The sequence below is a fragment of the Sebastes umbrosus genome, chromosome 12 (genome assembly GCF_015220745.1).
Source record: "Sebastes umbrosus isolate fSebUmb1 chromosome 12, fSebUmb1.pri, whole genome shotgun sequence".
Lineage (NCBI taxonomy): Eukaryota > Metazoa > Chordata > Actinopteri > Perciformes > Sebastidae > Sebastes > Sebastes umbrosus.
The window spans coordinates 23,881,318-23,900,700 of NC_051280.1; the positions used below are offsets into that span (position 1 = coordinate 23,881,318).

Genomic DNA, 19,383 nt, shown 5'->3' on the forward strand with positions numbered 1-19,383 from the left:
GATAAAAATGGAATACATAGTAATATATATTTTTTTCATTGTTTATAGTCATTCCGAACAGCCTTTACTGGCGCAAAATACAGTACATCACAGATCATATGGTTAAGATCATATCTGCCTGTTTGACACTCTTTGGCCACCAGGGGGTTTCGTGTGCACATGAAGCCTCGAGAAATGAACCCTTTTCCGAACCAATTTGCTGGAAAGCTTCAATGCTTCATGAAGCTTCAGCTCGCCATCACTAGTAAAAAGAGAAGAGAGCCGTTTGGGAGCCTAAGGAACCGGCTCTTCTTGTTGAGCTGAGCCAAATGATCTGGCTCACTAAAAATAGCCTGAATTCCCATCACTAGCAAAAACGACACCACTTCCGCTGGTGACTCCCAGCGACCAATGGGGTTCCACGTAGGGAGTGACGCATGGTCTGTAGCCACGCCCACTTGCACTTGTTATTTTTTTTCAATGCAGAGGTCGGGTGACGCCCCTCCTCTCTCCCTCCTCTCGCTCTCTCTCTCTCGCTCTCCAGCATCAGCACCCTCCGAGCTGGAGACAAGACGGCTACAAAAAAAGGGATGCTCTCCGGACCAGCTCGAGGAAACGTAACGATGAGACGACCGACCGAGAGATGCTCGAGAATATTCTGGGTATAGTCACCGTTTTTCTGCACAGTTTAAAATGCTGCCTCCATTCATGATGCACCATTCATGCATCCCCAAGAATGGAAGCACATTGCGAGGAAAATATTAAAAAAATAGCCCTGTGTTGTCTTTATATAGGACGCATTTCTCGCTCGTTTGATGAAGCTTCTTTTCATGTAGGTCAAGGTGATGAAGAGTTTGATGTAGAGGGCTAAAAACAAGGAGAAGCCACAAAGCAAACAAAAGGCATCTAGCATCCCCCCTCCTCTCCTCTTCTCCTCTGACGCACCTGTGCTGCCCTGTCGCCACTTGACATGACAGCGCAGAGCCGGGAGCAGAGCAGCAGCAGCAGGATCAAGGGGCACCGACGTGCAGCCGGACGTGAGGACTCGACGAGGAGGAGCAGAGGAGCCACGGTGGAGCAGCAGCAGCAGCAGCAGCAGCCCAGGGGAGGCCGGATTGCAGTTTCTGGGGACGAGCGCCAAGGGCAGTGCGGCAGTCAGCAGGCAGACCGGGGGGAGGAGGCTGCGGAGATCTGTGATACTTCCCCCCCAGGCCCAGCTGCAATCTCACCTCCATATCATCCTGAAAACAATATGATGCTGGACCATTTTCTGTTTGATCAATGTCGACTGTGATACTCCCTATCCCCAACCCCATCATCCTTTTTTTTCTTTCCCTCCCCACAACCAATCAGAGATGATGGGCAATTAAAAGGTTAGATCTGCTCTCTCATCAGTGCAAGGGTGGACCCCGGAGGGGACTGATGTGCATACTGGCCAGGTATCATTTGCTCCCTTCTTCTTCTCTGGTTTTGCTCATTTTGCTTGCCGCCGCCTGCACTATGGGATGTATTCAGAGCATTGCATGCAAGCCCCGCATCAGACGGGAGAACATTGTGGTGTACGAGGTGTCCGCCTCTATTGACCAGTGTCCCACCATCATTGAGGAGAACTCACCGATTGTGCTCCGTTACAAGACGCCTTACTTCAGGGCCTCGGCGGGGGTTGTGATGCCACCGGTGCCCCGCAATGAGACCTGGGTGGTGGGCTGGATCCAGGCGTGTACCCAGATGGAGTTCTACAACACCTATGGGGATATTGGCATGTACGTGTATACCAGACCCTATCACACATACACTTTTTTGCTACTGAATGAGTTTCTTTGGATGTGCACACTCAGAACATCTCTAGACCAAAACCCTGCACTTGCCACTGCAAAAAAAAAACAAGCCTCTCACTCTGTCCTCTTCTTGTCCGCTGCCGCAGGTCCAGCTGGGAGTTACCAGAGCTGCGAGAGGGTCGGGTCAAGGCCATCAGCGACTCGGATGGCGTCAGCTACCCCTGGTACGGCAACACCACCGAGACGGTCACCCTGACCGGACCCACGTCCAAACCGTCCCGTCTGACGGTCGGCATGAACGACAACTTCTACCCCAGCGTGACCTGGGCAGTGCCCATCAGCAACAGCAACACGCCCATGCTGACCCACATCACCAGGGACCAGAGCTTCATCACCTGGCTGGTGGCCATGAACTCCGTCACCAAGGTAGGACACAAAGCCACTCGGAGATGAGACAGTTTGTTCCCATTTGCATCAAACTCATATCTTCATGACTATTTTTCCAGTGTTTTCACACTCACAGATATGTTTTCCCAGTTTTAATGAAGAACACTGGCTATACATCTTTGGAGACTGCTCTTGCATTACACACACACACACACGCACACACTGAGTATGATGTAATCACCTCCCCCTGCACTTTTCCTTTCTGGTGTAAAGTTACAAAGTACCTCATCATCTGCTGAATGAAGCCCCTGCAATGGCCCGTCAGGAATCAGTCAAGCTTCAAATGTGCATCAAAATGCTGACAGTACTCGTGTATTGTCTTTGTGGAAGAGTTATATTCTTTTTAGGCTATTATAGAGAAGGTTGTCAGGCTTGTTTTCTTCATTATTCAAGAGCTTATGTATCTCGGGACAAACTTTTTACACCATTATTAGGATGCACATTAACTACATGCCTATTAGGACATAATGCACAATCAACTTAACAAAACACTCCTCAAATTAAACCGCACCATGCACACACACATATTCAGTATCGACCATATTAACATTTTGCTGCTCTCCTCCTCCAGGAGCGCATCGTGTTGCAGACGGTGCGGTGGCGGATGCGGGTGGACATTGCCGTGGACCCAGACATGCCTCTGGGCTCTCGGGCCTCGCTGGTGGGTCGTCCCTACCAGGAGCAGCCGCACATCCTCAACTACCAGGAGCCCATCCCTCCCAACGCGCTGGGGAGGCCGAACGCCAACGACGCCCAAGTGCTCATGTGGAGGCCACGGAGAGGGGCGCCACTAGTGGTCATACCGCCAAAATAAGAGGGTCAAATGGATGCACAGACACAAATATAATTGTTCCCCTCTTGCAGATGAAGGTGATGGAAGTCACGAAGTCTATCAGAGAAGAGAGAAGTGATGGTTTCCCCACGCTCAAGATGCCAGCGGCTCAATATCCCTGACAGATTTAAGTGGACCATTATAACAAGCCAAACATCTTGGATCTGACGCTGCACAGCGTCAGAATGGAAGTCGACAACAAACTAGCGTCAAGGGCCCGGGTTGCATCAAGGCCTTTTTTTTGGCTCCCGACAAGTTTTGGACCGCATTAAAGAGTTCTGCCTGCTTTTTTAGCGAAGAAGGAACGCTGTTTTTAGACGCACCGCCACCGGAGGTATTAGCCCACAACGAGAACTGCATCCTGCATCCTTATGTAGATCTTATTGCATGAGAGAGTGAGAGTGACAAGAAAAAAACTGTCCTTGAGAAGTTTAAGAATAGCATTTGTTTTGTATAACTTGATACCTGAAGACATTTTGATTGAAAAGCCAGCCAAAAGAAAAAAACAAACAAAAACCTGCAGGCTGGTTAAACCTCGTCAGTGCCAACAACGGCCTTCAGCACACTCAGCACCAGAGTTAAAGGATGTATTTAAGGAGAATTTAAAAGAGACAAAGTATTATATGAATCTTTTTAGGTTAAGATTAACTCATGCATCCATCAGATTGTATTAAGAGCACCCACCTTGCATAAAAGTCTGGAAGAAAATCTGCTGTAGTTTTCACTGGAGTTTTGCTAATACACCAAACTTATGCACCGACGACTCCCTCGCCTCTGTGGTGCTGCTGATATTTTATTCAGATGGGTGACAAACTATCAGAGAAAGGAGCTTGTCCTGTTAGCACATTAAATAAATAATGTCAGCTATGCTTTCTATAAGTGTGGTGTAAATGACTTGGAATAGTGCCATACAACACATTTAAAACAAGAGCTGGAACGGGGCCGAATTGTACTCAGACTATAGATTTGATGTGGCACTAATCAGGCCGTGTTGCACTACCAAGTTACATAAATCTTCCTACAATCAGGTACTCTTAGTAGTGTCCTTGGTGTGGAATTAAACCAGACTGCATTTTGGAAATGATTTGTAATTAGTGCCATTATTTAACACTGGTTTGTATGAGGTAATATCACAGTTTCAGGGATATTATTTTGCAGTAGACGTGTGCAGATTATGACAGATGAAGGTTTCCAGTGTCGTGGTATGTCCATCCTGGGCTCAGTCCAAGTCCCTGCCTGCCACTCCACACAGGAGTCACATGACTCATCCTCCATCTGTGCTTCACTCCAGGTTCGCGCCTCACCTTCCCAATCTGCCTGCTCCTTTTCTCCCCCTGTCTGTCCACCACTTCATCACACACACACACACACACACTATCTCCGTCCACTCATTTGCTCTGAAATCCACAACTATGCAAAGGTTATCTGTGACTGTGAACAAAAACAGGGAGCAAAATAGGAAAGATGTGTATTTTTTTGTTCATCTGCTTCAATCTCTTTCTTATCTGTCAGGGTCATTGTTGAATAAAAAATGTCTGTTGTAAATGTAAAACACTCAAAGAGGTTAAAATAGGTTATATTAATTCAGTGTGTCTATTTGTCGCGGCACCGCAGCTCATTCAGCCATCTGTTGCTATAGAGACTGGTTTGGTTTTTCCGAGTGCGCTGCAACTGGAACTGAAAAAAAAACAACATCAAAATATTCATGGGTGTGCCTCTGTGTGTATGCATTAGTGTGTGTGTGTGTGTGTGTATGTGTGAGAGAGAGCGTGCACACATACACAGCTCCATTCATTTCACTTTGAAGTAAGAAAAAAGATCAAGGCAGAGCTGGATGCTTTAATTTATTCATTTGTTCTTTCACAAAGACCATTATTTTGCATTTAAATATCAGTAGAATAAGTGTTTTTGATATAAATACTCAGTCTGTGAACAACAAGGTCAAAGCAGTCATATCTCATCTCATCTCATCTCATATAAAAAAGGACATTCAGCATCTTTGACCAAAGGTAACCCCTCCCCTTTTGCAGCAAGTTTGCGCCTCGTTCCACCACTAGATGGAAGCTCTGTCAAGGAGTTTCCTCTCTTTGAGGCAGGCGCTGTCAGCACCATTAATAGGCTTATAGAAAATACACCCCTTTCCCCATATCCCATAACACATAATTACACATACAGTATATTGAACTATAAAATATTGGTTTCCAAATATCCATGAAGCCATGGTTTCATCATAATCTCCTCCTGGTCCCTGTAAATTGCACTTATAGTACGTTTCCATGGGATTATGCTGTCATACAGTGTGTGAGTTTTACTGCAACATTGTCTGCTGACATGGAAAGTTCACTCCACTGTACCCATGTTAGTATTTTATAAAAAAAACCTTTAAAAAAATACATATACAAAGCAAATGTATTTCATATTATTGACCCCAATCTTCTGTGCAAAGCAGCATTTTCCCAGCGGAGTGACGGGAACATTCAGCCTCAACGGCTGTTGAGATTGCTGTAGTTGTTAAGCAGTAACAGATTTGATCACTTCCACTTTTTCCCACGGTCTTAATTTCCTCATGCCAGACTCGCTGTCACAGTCCACAGAGTCCTGCTCGGTCTGTCGTCACCTCTGTCAGGTGGCACACTTCACAGAGGTCTCTGTTCATACTTTGATGGCGCTGCTACTGGCGGGTTTGTGATCGTGGTTGTAGAGAAATGTGGCAGCAATAACCAGCACTGCCCCTAGGAAAAATACGCTGAGAGAAAGGCGAGAAAAGGAAACAAAAGAGAGAAAATAAAGAGGCATTAAAAGTGAATTCAATGAACAATCAATTGTGAACTCAGCTCATGTCATTTAAACAAGTCTACAGCCATGCTAGCGGCTCCCTGAGGCTGTGCTTAGACACTTTGAGCTAAATGGTAACGTCAGCATGCTAACATGTTCACAGTGACAATGCTTACATGATGTTCATGATGTATAGCAGGTTTAAAGGAACAGTGTGTAACATTTCGAGGGATCAGAAATCCCAAACACTGGCCCGTATCTCGGTTCACCCATGTGATGAAGTTAAAGCAGGCAGCACTCAGAGATGCCAGACGAATGTGAACTGACTACATACTGGTGAGAGAGTAAAACACCATGAGGCTCAAAGAATTAAAGGAACAGTGTGCAACATTTCAGGGGATCTATTCGCAGAAATGGAATATAATATTCATAACTGTGTTTTCATTAGTGTATAATCACCTGAAACTAAGAATCTTCGTGTTTTCGTTAGCTTAGAATGAGCCCTCCATATCTACATAGGGAGCGGGTCCTCCTCAAGGAGTCCGCCATGTTTCTACAGTAGCCCAAAACGGAAAAACCAAACACGGTTTGGGCCGGAGTCGATAACGATAGTCGCTTGGTTGCAATCTGCAACCTCACTGCTAGAGTCTACAGATCCTACAAACTGCTCCTTTAATGTTTGCCATGTTGACCGTTTTAGTTTAGCATGTTAGCTAGCACAAAACACAAAGTAGGCCTACAGCTGAGGCTGATGGTAATGTCATTGGTTTTGCAGATATCTAGTCATAAACCAAAGTATTGGCCGATTGTAATTTTAACCTCCTGTTGTGCTAGATTAAAAGTTAGAGGATCACCACAGTTTATACAATTCTTTCCGTTGGGGAACCTCAACGTCTGTACAAAACTTCATGGTGATCCCTCCGATAGCTGTTGAGATATCACTCATATTGGTGCTAGAGGAAAATTCTGGGGGTCATCAAAGTAGGTAGGATACATGTCAATCAATTCAATAGTTGCTGAGAGACCGCTAGCATGGCTGAAAAATAGCAGGCAAATTATTAATAATGAGTAATTATTTGCAAAAATCAAGCCTTTTGGGAGTGTGCATGAGCATGTATGCGTTTACCCTGTATGGTTAAAGTCCTCCAACAGGAAATATGATATGAGTGTGGACACGATGATGGACAGAGAGGTGGCGAATCCTTTGAGAATGTTGTCTGCATATTTAATAACCACAGCTATGATCAACCCGCCCAGAGCCTGCAGGCAGAGAGGTAGAAGGTACTCATTCACACGAAACATGAAGGCACATCTGAACAAGAACAATAAGAGCAAATGCTTTTCGATGACAATTCATTGTCAGAATGAAGAGAAATGATCCAACCTGTAAAGCAACAACTGTGCAGGTGATGGTGTTGTAGCCCTGAAACATGCCCGACTGTCTCACCCTCTGGCCGTCGTACATTATCATTCCCACTAAGCCAAAAACAAAGCCAAACATGCCTGGAGGAGACAAGGAGGGACAGAGAGGTGAGGTTTTTGTTCAACACAAACACAGACAGTCATTTCCTTAATGCATGCATCAATTACAACTGATTGCTTTGTTTGAAAGAGGAAGAGAGAGTCTGTCTGTATAACCTTTTAACCTCCTGCCCTCTGCTCTGTTATAAAGTAAAGCGACCTCATTCACACAAACCTCTCATTAGGCATTTTGTGAACACAGACCTCTTTTAAAAGGAGGATGTTTCAAACCATAAGGGTCAAATAACAGGTCATCTTAGGAAGTGTGCAGCTGGAGAGAGAGAGAGAGAGAGAGAGACAGATTTTGGCGAGAGGAAATAAGAAGAAAAGAACTCATTAACTCATTTTTGTTTTTGCAGAACACCTCCTCTGCTCTTACCAAATGCATCATCAATTGTATCATACATACAAACAAGACATTGTAAGAGATGGTGGAAAAATTCCACACTTACAGGCCTATGTTGAGCACTATAAATATACATATATAACCTCTGTACAATATACTGGCGTAGAAGGGTTAATGTCAAAACATGCTGACATTGCACTAATGACCTGACCGACTGAAGGAATATCTTGTAATTTGTATAAGACCAGAACATGCGCCATGTTTGTTAACTCTACACTTTTAATCATCACACTGATTAAGGTAGCCAACGGTAGCCAACGGGGACAGTTGTCTGGGTTACGACGTTTTTGATAAACCAATGTACCCGGAAATATGAACCAGTTTGTTGAACCTCTGCAGAGACTCAAACTCAGATCTTTTATGCAAATAAAGAGTCTTTTGCATCTCCAACAGTCCTCTTCTTCAGAGTCTTATTTTTCACCTACAATGCTCTTATTATTCAAAATCTCACCAGATTCCCTTCCTGATCTGAGAATATTGTCATTAACACACAAACAAAATTCAGGTTTTTCGAGAAAGGTAACTATTGCTTTGTTTTCCATATGAGTAGTGAACCTCATGAGGAAGTTGTTTCCTCTTTTGTAATCTAGTGACACGAAAGAAATATTATGCTGTTGAGCTTCAATGTAATACAAAACCATTGTTTCCTTGACCCGTCTAACGCTGGCATAATCCACTGCCACCTTTATAGCTGTAAAGAATTTGTTATGTCTAGCATGAATAAAAGCAGCAACCCTCTTGATCAGCTTTCAAAAAGATAATCAGTCACTTTTATTAACATGGCCCTTCTCATCTGTGGCCTCTATGATGGGAGGAAGGCCAGACCTGTTAGTCTGGTGTATGAGGCTATACGAGAAAACAAGCAATGGCACTGAAATAAAAGTTTTATGAATGAATTCATTGCTACTATTTCGCACAACTATTTCCTGCTGTGTGATAACTGTAAGTCTTTTAGTTTCACATAAACTCTCCTGCAATACACTGACTGTAAAGCACACAAAGCAGTTACATTCTGAACAACATGAACAAAAACAAGGTGGCCATATTTATATCACAAACAATATATAATTTCGCCTTCACAGGCACACAGTGCCTCAGTGTTAATGGGGAGTATCATATGAGATACAGGCGGTGATGCCGGAATCAAGAGGCATAACAATAATACAATAGAGGCTTGCAGCTACTGTATGTAGAGATAAGAAGAGTCATGTTGCAAAAGTGACCCAATTTCTTTTTTTATAATAATTGTTATTATAAAAGCATTATCTGTTTCTTTCCTTTTATCCACAGCGACACCTTTTCATATTTTTAAAGATATGAATGTGGCAGTGGAGTGTGCCAATATTAGGTGTGTCAATAAACAGTGATTATGTTTTGGGCATTTTTATGCCTTTATTTGATAGTGATAGTGGAGAGAGAAACACAGGAAATTTGGGGAAAGAGAGTAGAGGAATGACATGCAGCAAACTATCCGGCCAACCGGGAATCGATCCGGTGACTCGCTACTCAGGGCATTTGCGCTATCGGATCGCACCGAAACAGTGTTGTCTGTTATATTGAAATTCAATGGTATAATATTTCCCCTGTGTCAGTAGATAACGATGACTTGGAAGAGGAGAGATACATTTCACATGGCTGAAATCCACCTTTTTAACACAATAGGGAGTATTTTACAAGATTCAGCTAGTTTGATCTATCAGCTTTATTACAGATACAGTATGATGTGGTGCTCACCATTTTGTATATCAAAATTAAAGAGGAACTCCAGCAATTTGGTAATTGCACATCCGTAAAATGGGGGATTCACAAGACATAAATTAAAAAAAGAATCAGGAAAATCAAAGCAGCACAGGCTGAGATATCCTGATTTTTAGTCCCTTGTATGGGTCAAGCTCCAAAAACGCTGCATCCTAACCCTGATGACATCATCAGGGTCTTTTTCTAAGACCTTCATCCAAAGCCTCAGAAGACATGCATTTTTTTTAACACCACACTACTCACATCTTCAGCAGTCAGAACAAAGGAAATGTTTATGTTTTCTGGTACAACTTTCTAACCAAACATGGTTTATGAGTATTTAAAAACTACACTCTTATAATAGGTCAGTAATAACCCATCCATAAGACAAACTTTTGGGTTGCCAGGTTGCAAAAAATCCCTTAACCCAGCTTTAACTTTTCAGTTAGATGTGCTTTGACATTTCAGAAAAGATTTTGCTGAAGCTATGAGCTACAATTTAGAAATAATTTGGAAAATGATGAAACATTATATCAGTTCCTGATGGTATCACACAGAACATGAACTTATGTGGGTGTGACAGGAGGATGGGTTAGCTTAAAAGTCTTATTATCTATCTTACACACATAATCGTCTCATCTTACCAAACAACAGAGGCCATAGATACTCACCCAGCTGTATGTTACGGACCCACACACTCTGTTTAGTCTCCTTAAGGATTTTCTCAAAGTAAACTCCAGCGAAGCCGCTGGACACGCAGGCCATCAGCACGGCCATCAGTCCCGCAAACTGTGAGCCTGCAGACAGGACCTTCTGCTCAGAGTCACCTTCAGACTCTGTGGGCCACTGCGGAGGTTTAAACATAGATCATCACACGCAGGGACTGGCAGAGGACTAAAACATCTGTCAACTAGAGTAATATAACTCTTTAGGACTAAAAGTCATTAAGGTCATATTCCACATTCATGCAGCGGATAAAAGTGCATTTGTTAATTGCTGAAGGACTTTGCAGCTTCAGTGTCTGCTGGCTTACCTGCACTAGAGTGACTCCAGCCATGAGGAAGAGCAGGGAGAGCCACTGGTAGAAGCCCAACCTCTTCCCCAGCATGGAGACAGAAAACAGTGCTGTGGTGAGGATCTTCAACTGGTACGTGACCTGTGTAGACCGCAACACAAACACACCATTAAGTAAGTAATGTAAATATGACAGGAGAACATCCTGTCTTAGAAAGATCACTATAGAGATGTTGAATACTAAACAAATATTATTTTATCATGTCATTTGTATTGTGTGTCCTGTACAGATGTGGCCCAACCCATTTGGCAAATAATATGAACAGACAACGTCAGTTTGTGGGTAAAACCACTGAGCAATAGCTAGGAAAGGAAAGGGTGTCCGGACTTGAGAAGTTTCACTGCCTTCAGATGTGACAAATGAGGTTGTATTTTTGAAATTGGAAGTTGAGAACACTCTAATCTTGGTTTTCATGTAGTTTAAGTTGTGAGAACGCAGTTGATATGTGACTGAAAGTAAAAACGAATATGGCATTTTTCAAAAATAGTGAATGCTTTTGCTGCATTTCAGTGTCATACTAGGAACTTATAACAAGGTTAATAATAGCAGTTATATTAGTAACTTGGGCTTGCTTTCTTGCCGAGAGTTAGGCTGGATGAGAAGATTGATACCACTATCAGACTATAAGGTAGTGGCTAGAAGGGAGCCATCAAACTGGGGAAACTCTTGTGAGATTGTTAAGGTTAGACATTGATGAATAGTTAAGGTTAGGCATTGATGAATAATTAAGGTTAGGCATTGATGAATATCATAGTTAGGATAGGTTGTTGGGCAGCGAGTCTTGCAAGACTTTTTTCAATCTTTTGTGGTGTTCATTTGTGGAGATTATCTTCCTGAACAAAATGTGTAAGTATCATAAACATTTGTTTGCCATAGAGCTTATTTTCAGCAACAATCCAAGACCCAATTTTTTTCGAGGGAACCCAGGGCGATGATAACTTCCTGGTTGGCCTACAAAATTACGTCATCCCTGGAGCACTCTATTGAACAGACAGATATGAGAGTCTTCTCATCTATCTTACAGCAAAAAAAGCATAAATAACTGCATTTCCTGCATGTCAAATCATCCCTTTAAAGCACATCAGCAAACATCATAAATCACTAACTCTGCTCTAGACTACAGTATCAGAAGATTGACACTTATAAAGTCATAAATACGGTAGGCCTACCATATCAATGGGACATTCAAGTGGACGCTTCTGATTAACACTGTAAACACAACATCGCTCTCTGGATGTCTAAATTAAAGCAGACCCTATCCACTTTTCTATGTGATGAATAAAACCAAAAACTTGATGGTCTAATTGGCTCAGTGTTTGATACTCAAAAGCTAGATGTTGCATGAATCTCTTAATGTAATTTGAGCGTAGAAACTGATGGAAAGCAACAAGTATAATGAACACACTAAACAGTTAATTGAGAACATAATTTGTAATTTGAAGGCAATTACTGGTTAAGTAAAGATTTATATATAAAAAATAAATAAAAAAAACATCCCCCTGACACATACCGAGCTCTGTAAATTCATGGCTACGCAGTAACGGCGAATGCCAAACCATACAGAAACCAGTTGTGAACGTGAACCAGCTCATTCATGTGTTACCTGATAGGTGGCTGCGTCCAGGTTGGACAAGGCAACATAGAGCAGATTGTTCTGCAGTGTGTAGATCCCTGCAGGAATGGCCAACTTCATGGTCTCCATGGGCTTGTTCACAATCTCCTCCTTCAGCAGCTGCACACTGAAATCTGGCCGAGACAGAGAGTGTGTTGTCAGTAGTTTAATGAAGGGACCACCCATGGAGTGAGGAGACAAAAAGAGAAGAGACAGAGAGGATCTGACAGTCAGCCACCCTGGTATTAAGAAGATTAGGGGGGCATTTATATGATTTTGCCAAATCTACACCCGCAAATAGACTAAGAAGAGAAAGAAAATCCCTCCCCACTCTTCCTACTCACTGTTCTCCATGAAGACGAGGAGGGTGCAGACGAGGATCTTGAGCACCTCGGCCGACACCACGGCAGATGAGGCCAGGTAGCGTGGGCCGTCCTCCTTCAGGGTGCGGGAGTAGCGCATGGTGAGCACCAGCGAGGTGGTCTGGAGCACCAGCACCCCCAGAGACAGATACTTCAGCCTGTAGGAGTGTGGCGAGGACAACACCATCGTGGAGGTCTCTGTGCCCGAGTCGGCGGACGACCCAGGAGTCTTTGGGATGGACAGAAAAAAAACAGAGGACAAATGAGTGAGTCTGGTTCAGTCAGAGAAATGAGGCATACCTCTGCAGCTCCTAAGGGACTATTAGAGAGTGTCCTTAAGCCCTTGAGCTGCTTTGGAGGGAGCATGGAAGTCAAATGCAAAGGAGACGAGTGAAGGAGGTCTCTGAAGAGACTGAGAGAGGAGAGACAGTGTAGAATAATCAGGAATGCTGGTCAGTTAAAGGGTAGTTAAACAGAAAGTCCAGCCTGAGGCAGTGAAGGGCATTCCTGTGATCCTGGAGCACATAAATCAAAGCATCAGACCAGACATGACAATAATGGGGACAGGGGAAAAACATATATTTTACAGTGCAAATCAAAGTACAAAGCAATCTGTCCTCCACCAACAGAAACAAACTGCTGATTCAGACTCAGGAAGGAGGGATCAGTGAATCATTGGTGAAGCTGAAACTTCAGGTGACCAGCAGTTTGTCATCAATTAAACACAGCCTTCTGTTTCCCTTTATACAACATGTGAATTCAACTCTATTTTTGTTATATTACACTACTGGTTAACGATTTACCCATTTTAGTTTGTTCTGCACACGTTCTAAAAGAGGAAGAGTTTTCATATGCTTTCTCATATCTAGTTAACTGTATTTGTCCTCTGAGGCAAAGAGTATTCATAGCCACTATTTTACCTCTTTAAATAACATTCAGTGATGGAAGAGATCCTTTACCTACGTAAAAATACCAATATTGCTGTGTAAAGTCCCAAATTTACTATCCTTCCCTGCAAGTAAAAGTACAGAAATATTATATATATTTCACAGAATAATCCAATATTTCACAGAAAGGCAAAGACGAGAGAAAAGTACAACAAATTACTATTTTCTTTGTAGCAGAACACATTGTTTAATCAGTATCAATAATCTAATAATGTAATGATAATATATCACTCACAGGGGGATATTTTTTTGCAGAACAAGTATGTTTTGTTGATGCTTTTAATACATTTTACTGATATTATGCAGGATGTTTACTTGTGATGGAGTATTTTTACACTTTTGTATTTGTGTTTTTACTTAAAGCTTGCATGAGACAGGTAATCTGAAAAAAAAATCATTTGCCGTTAACCCAATTCCAAACGACCCCCTATAGTCCATGAGCCAGACCCCCAAAATTTGGCTGTCGTGCCACTTTGGAGGGACCATGCCTCACAGTGATTTTTTTTAAAGGTCTATGTCCCTAGTGTTGGAAAATGCATGATAGCATTGCAGCAATGGTAGCTTTTTATGTGCTATCACTCCTTTTCTCATCCCTCCATCATCAAAATGTGTCCATCTTTTTTCGCCATTTGACACATAGATCCAATATAAAAGAGGGAAACAAACACACAATATCATGAAGTTATATATCGTTGTAAAGCTTAGACTATAATCTATCCATCGGTCACATTGTCATGACACTGAGGTCAAGAAAATTTGACCTTTGACCTCTAATGCTGCAATGGGGCAAATTCTGAATGCCACTCCAAATGCCCTTATAACTAACTCCATATTGATCTTATGTGCCTATGGATAGTTCCAACATAAAGAGCACAAAAAGAGCTTTAAAATGATAAATTACATGAATAACAACAATAACAACATTTCTTATCAGAATAAACGTAACTTTGTGCAGTTTGTATTTGACAGATCTTCAGAACTTTGCATTGAATTCTGTTACTGGGGCCGTTTGTAAATGGCTTTCTAAGCAGCAGAAACACAAAATAATACAAAAACTCAAAAGACTTTCCTAAGAAATTAATTCTCTATCCATTATCTTATGTTTTCTCACTCTTACCTCATTGTCAATATAAACATGTTCCAACTGATGAGGCCCTGACTCAGTAGCAGTGGGTTATATTCCAGGTGATATGTGAAAGTGATGTTCACTTTTTTATAAAGGCATGAAACTTGATACACTTGAACAGTTAAGAGCCCTGAACATTTTCAGATATGGAGCCATCGCAAAAACGCCTTGAGGCAGCTATTATACTTTCCACCATAACCAAATGATGTATTTTGCATCATATCTCCTGTGCCAAACGTGATAACACGGAAAAGGTGATGTCTATCCCTATGTTTTGATGGCCAACGTTTACAATGATACCATTCACAATATCATAAACTGTTCAGGTGAATAATTAATGGTGAATTCAGTGATGTTGTATGAAGCAAGAGGAAGAGTTTTTATATGCTTCCTCATATCCATTTAACTGTATTTGTCCTCTGAGGCAATAAAGGTGAACTACATTTTAGGATCTCATAAAAACATGTAATTAAAGCAAAAACAGAAGTACTCTCCGAGTATTCATAGCCACTATTTTACCTTTTTAAATAACATTCAGTGGTGGAAGAAGTACTCAGATCCTTACCTACGTAAAAGTACCAATACTGCTGTGTAAAATCCTGCATTTACTATCCTATTCCCTGCAAGTAAAAGTACAGAAGTATTATATATATTTTATAGAATAATCCAATATTTCATGGAAAGGCAAAGACGAGAGAAAAGTACGCCCTTTCTGTAGGGCTTTAAAGAGGAGGGAAACTGCAGTGTCATTCTGACCTTCACTACATGCAACATGTGTTATCAGCCAAACCAGAAACTCTGGTCTGTTTTAGGCCCTTTTTGAGATTCTGTGCTCTTTTTGTTTTGTTTATTGAGAGTGTTAACTATCCTAGTTGGGGGAAAAAAATAAATACCAATCAATTGGGTTACCTGCACTAGCACGTTTAGGTGCTATTTGTGCAAGAATCTGGCTTGCCTCACGATAGCCTAACGCCTGCAGGCTGTATTTTGTTATTCTATTCATTTGTTGATTTTCAATGAAACCCTTTATACCCATTTCTTTAAGTGTATTTTATTTGGGGAAACTTTAAAGGAGGGTAAAAGGAAAAATAAAAACAATATTTCAGTTTCCTTAATTGTTTGTTATTGTAGAGGCATTTGTTCATTATTATCATTATTATTATTAAGGAGGCATTTTATTTTATATTATTATGTGGATGGGAACTGTTTTTCAGTCTTCTGACTGATCAACTACAGTCTGGGGAAATCAGTACTGCCACAAATCAATATTCTGTTACTATAATGTAATTTCTATCCTCAAATGTTTTCAGAAACATCTTGTAGTGCACTGTTTAGCTCATCTCTGATAAAACACGAGAGCGATCGTTGAGCTGGTTTATCAGGTCTGACAGAAACGATAACATTCTCCACATTCTGATGAAGGGCATACCAAGGAAATCTATCGTGAAGGATCTTGTCAGTATTGGCAGTTGTGTGTTAATGAAAAGACTCCCGTCACAGGCTTTTTAAAGCCTGAAAACAGAGCCACGAGGAGCCGCAGAAGTCTAGTTTTCTCTCCGAACACTTGAATTACAATATGATGAAACGTTATTATGGAATTTTTGCCCAATGACGCCAAAAATATTCAGCCTACAGCAGGTTTAGGTAAAGGGTCTGATTACTTTTTCCATCACTGGCACACGCAAACACATGGTGTGTCACAAGAAGTCAAGGCTTCAGCAGTCAACAAGTCTGATGTAATTTTTACTAAAACAGTTTGCATCTCATCTACTAGCCCTGTTGAGTGTTTAGTTGTTAATCACGCATTAATTAGTTCAGGGTAATGAGGTCATTATTACCAGTTTTGTAACTACGGCGTCCTGGAGTCTTGAAGACTGACATTCTTCACTCTTTTGCCTCACGTTTCCTGACTGAAGCATCTCTTCTCAGACCAGCCACTTCCACTTTTCTTTGTCCACCTCATCCAAACGCTCCCACAATTTTAAAAAATCCTTGTGCACAGAAGGCAGAATATGAGATGCAAACCATACTCAACCCTGCAGCGATGTCACTTGTGGAGTCAGTTTGCTTTGGCCACAACCCACTCCAAGTGGTGGGAGGAACTGTGAACGGTCATTCACTGTTTTTATTAGGTAAAACATGCAAATGGCTCAGGTGTTGTTGTTGGCACCGGACTTTGTGTTAATGGATCTGACTGATCATAATATAGGTTTTTCCCTCCTACAGTTAAATCAATAGTCTCTTATTTCAAGCACACAGACTAGAATGTGTAAATTATGTTTTTTACTTTTACTGAGAAGTTGAGAGACAAAGTCCACTGAGCCATGTCATAACATGGTCGTATAATTTCTCCTTTATATCCCGCTTTAGTAGACAGAGGTTGCACAACCGTCCACGAATGCCAAAGACCTGTTGACAAAACAAGAGGTGGGGTGTGTTCAACACACTGAACTCCTTATGCAGCGGCTCTGCTTAGCAGAGGCACAGTCCCTCTCTGTGAGTGTGTGTCCATGTCTGTGTGTGTGTGTGTGTGTGTGTGTGTGTGTTCTTCTACACACGTCAAACAAGCTCTCCTCTCTCTCTTTCTAGGCACATTTTAAGAACACTATCGACTTTCATTTTCAGTTGCCAGCTATGCAAGGATCTTCACACTTGTTTATAAAATTGTTTGCTAAAATGTACTTGAGACAGCTGCAAGAATATAGAATATTTAACCTCTTAATGAGCAGCATCCTATTGGTGGGTCGTCATCCTGCACAGCCTATACAGAACTTTATTTTAAAGGAACAGTGTGTAACATTTAGGGGGATCTATTGGCAGAAATGGAATATAATTAGAGCTGTCAATCAATTAAAATATTTAATCGTGATTAATCGCACATTTTTTATCTGTTCAAAATGTACCTTAAAAGGAGATTTGTTAAGTATTGTGATGTACTGATATTTTTCTCATATGTCTTTATATAATAAGGGTTACTGGCATGCTGCACTTCCTTGTGCTTCACGTCATACCTTGATTCACACACAAGAGGTGTGAGCTGCAGAAACACAAGCACAGCTTCCACACTTTTTACCACCCGATCTCCACCAACATTACAACATTACTAGATGTGTAGTGTTTACCACTTTGAATTTAAAATGGGAGGGTGCAGGTCGTATCCATGCAGACCCTCCACCGTTTTCTGCTTTCTCCTTTCGGCTCGCTGCGGTTTGTTTTGGTTGACGGATACGAAACGGATATGACGTCTCGCAGAGCTTGAAGTGGGAGCTTCTCACAAGCTGCCGGTACTCTCCTCCGCCTTCTCCATATCAGGTTCTCTGGGAGATTCATAACGAAGTATCTAAACGATGCAGCGCCAGCGTAAGGGAACGGAAGCGCCGATCGGCACACAAGCTGAAGCCTGGCCGTTCACAACAGAAGCAAATTTCTCAACTGGTCAACAAGCGATTCTGATCATCTATGCATAGCCCAAGTATATATATAGCAATAAAATCACAACTGATTATGACTGACACAGTTTAACATGCTTAAAGAAATAATGAACTAATAGGAATAAGTTGCAAGAGACTGTTGATACCGGCCGATGCACACACCAACATGTGAATAAGGGGAGTACCGGCACTAACCGGCACTTTTTTCCACTTTAAGCACTGGAAGTAATCTGGATCAAGGTGCACATGTAGCACACTGTAGTACTCTACATTTTTTCTAAAGCAGATGTAGTATCAGATAACATAGAAAACAGATAATGTGGTGGACTCAGGCCAAAGAAAGTGGTGTCTGTGGCCCTGGTGAGGGGTGGAGTGTCCACCAAAGGTCTGCTCCACCTTGCAGGATAAGGTAACACAACACTAGTGAGACAAACAGGTCACACCGCAAAGATGTTTCAGGACTGAGCTGAGATTTTGGCCACAACTGAGTCTAACAAACCATTTACCTGAAAGCCGGTGACGTGGACCTGTGTGAGAGGAAACCTCTATAGGATTATACATTTGTTTTACAGGGTGTTGACCTGAACAAATATTGATCATAATTTCACCAGGATGTGAATCCGACAGCAGGCGACGTAGGAAGGAAAGGTGTGAGTAAATGAAGGAATTAACAGTTTTTTCTACAAGCCCATCTAATAAAAGGCTCCTCTGATGGTTATATAGCTTTCTGCAGATAATAAAGTTGCTCAAACTGCTCCTGGAGGTTTTTTATGACAGATTGAAAATATGGCAGGTGTGGCTACAGACTAACACATCTATAACAGATGTGTCTGCAGAGAAAATGATTGACAATCTCATCTGCTTCCTGATAGTCTAACATCTCTCCTCCATGCCTCCTGGAGGAGCCCCTTCTCAACCTCCCCATCATACAGTTAACTTACCTGTCGGTCTGAATCTCAGCAGGAGACGAAGGTGAAAGTGTCCGGACACTCATTCACTGGATAGTCTTCTCCTTTTTTTGCTCCTTTATGAAGTTAATCGTGTAGCCAAGACACAGACAACTGGAAGTAGCTGGAAGTAGGAAAATGTTGCTGTGAACAGTGAGTAGTCTGTAGCAGCAGTCGGAGTGGAAAAGCTCCGTCTCTAAGCTGAATGCAAGAGTCAACATGTAAGCTGCTGGCAGCAGACTCCAAACGTTTGGTGACTCCTGCTGGAGAAAATAAAGTTAGGTTTCAAAATGCGTAACCTTGTCATATTAAAATAATCCTTATAATGAGTAAATTTCACATCCATGTAAATGGGATCTAAAAGGCTCCAGTTGTTGCTTTCAACCTTTTATGGTGTTACACCAACAG

At 41.9% G+C, this 19,383-nt stretch overlaps 2 protein-coding genes across 3 annotated transcripts; one reads left to right on the top strand and one right to left on the bottom strand.

Moving 5' to 3' along the window:
• The first annotated feature begins 461 nt into the window (after window positions 1-461).
• Window positions 462-4,591, top strand: fam78ba (family with sequence similarity 78 member Ba). The gene is made up of 4 exons (XM_037786546.1): window positions 462-641; window positions 816-1,742; window positions 1,904-2,183; window positions 2,776-4,591. Exons 2-4 carry the CDS (start codon window positions 1,402-1,404, stop codon window positions 3,016-3,018), a joined length of 864 nt encoding a protein of 287 aa, XP_037642474.1. The 5' UTR covers window positions 462-641; window positions 816-1,401; the 3' UTR covers window positions 3,019-4,591.
• A 276-nt stretch (window positions 4,592-4,867) lies between these two features.
• Window positions 4,868-19,188, bottom strand: slc35a3b (solute carrier family 35 member A3b). Of its 2 annotated transcripts, none has more exons than XM_037786537.1 (8): window positions 18,970-19,188; window positions 12,507-12,753; window positions 12,154-12,296; window positions 10,509-10,631; window positions 10,147-10,321; window positions 7,196-7,314; window positions 6,938-7,071; window positions 4,868-5,782 (listed from the first exon to the last, which is right to left on the bottom strand). In XM_037786537.1, the coding sequence occupies exons 2-8, from the start codon at window positions 12,709-12,711 to the stop codon at window positions 5,689-5,691; spliced, it is 993 nt and encodes a 330-aa protein (XP_037642465.1). In that variant the 5' UTR covers window positions 12,712-12,753; window positions 18,970-19,188; the 3' UTR covers window positions 4,868-5,688. The 2 variants fall into 2 exon arrangements, with proteins under 2 accessions (XP_037642465.1, XP_037642464.1); XM_037786536.1 differs by lacking the exon at window positions 18,970-19,188 and adding an exon at window positions 16,436-16,648.
• Window positions 19,189-19,383: the final 195 nt, after the last annotated feature.

Coding starts and splice junctions, on each gene's coding strand:
- fam78ba (XM_037786546.1), top strand. CDS start 1,402: ATGTGCATACTGGCCAGGTATCATTTGCTCCCTTCTTCTTCTCTGGTT. Junction 1,743..1,903: donor ACCTATGGGGATATTGGCAT/GTACGTGTATAC, acceptor CCGCTGCCGCAG/GTCCAGCTGGGAGTTACCAG. Junction 2,184..2,775: donor CCATGAACTCCGTCACCAAG/GTAGGACACAAA, acceptor CTCCTCCTCCAG/GAGCGCATCGTGTTGCAGAC.
- slc35a3b (XM_037786536.1), bottom strand. CDS start 16,516: ATGCTTCAGTCAGGAAACGTGAGGCAAAAGAGTGAAGAATGTCAGTCT. Junction 12,754..16,435: donor ACGCCGTAGTTACAAAACTG/GTAATAATGACC, acceptor TCCATCCCAAAG/ACTCCTGGGTCGTCCGCCGA. Junction 12,297..12,506: donor CCTCGTCTTCATGGAGAACA/GTGAGTAGGAAG, acceptor TGTCTCGGCCAG/ATTTCAGTGTGCAGCTGCTG.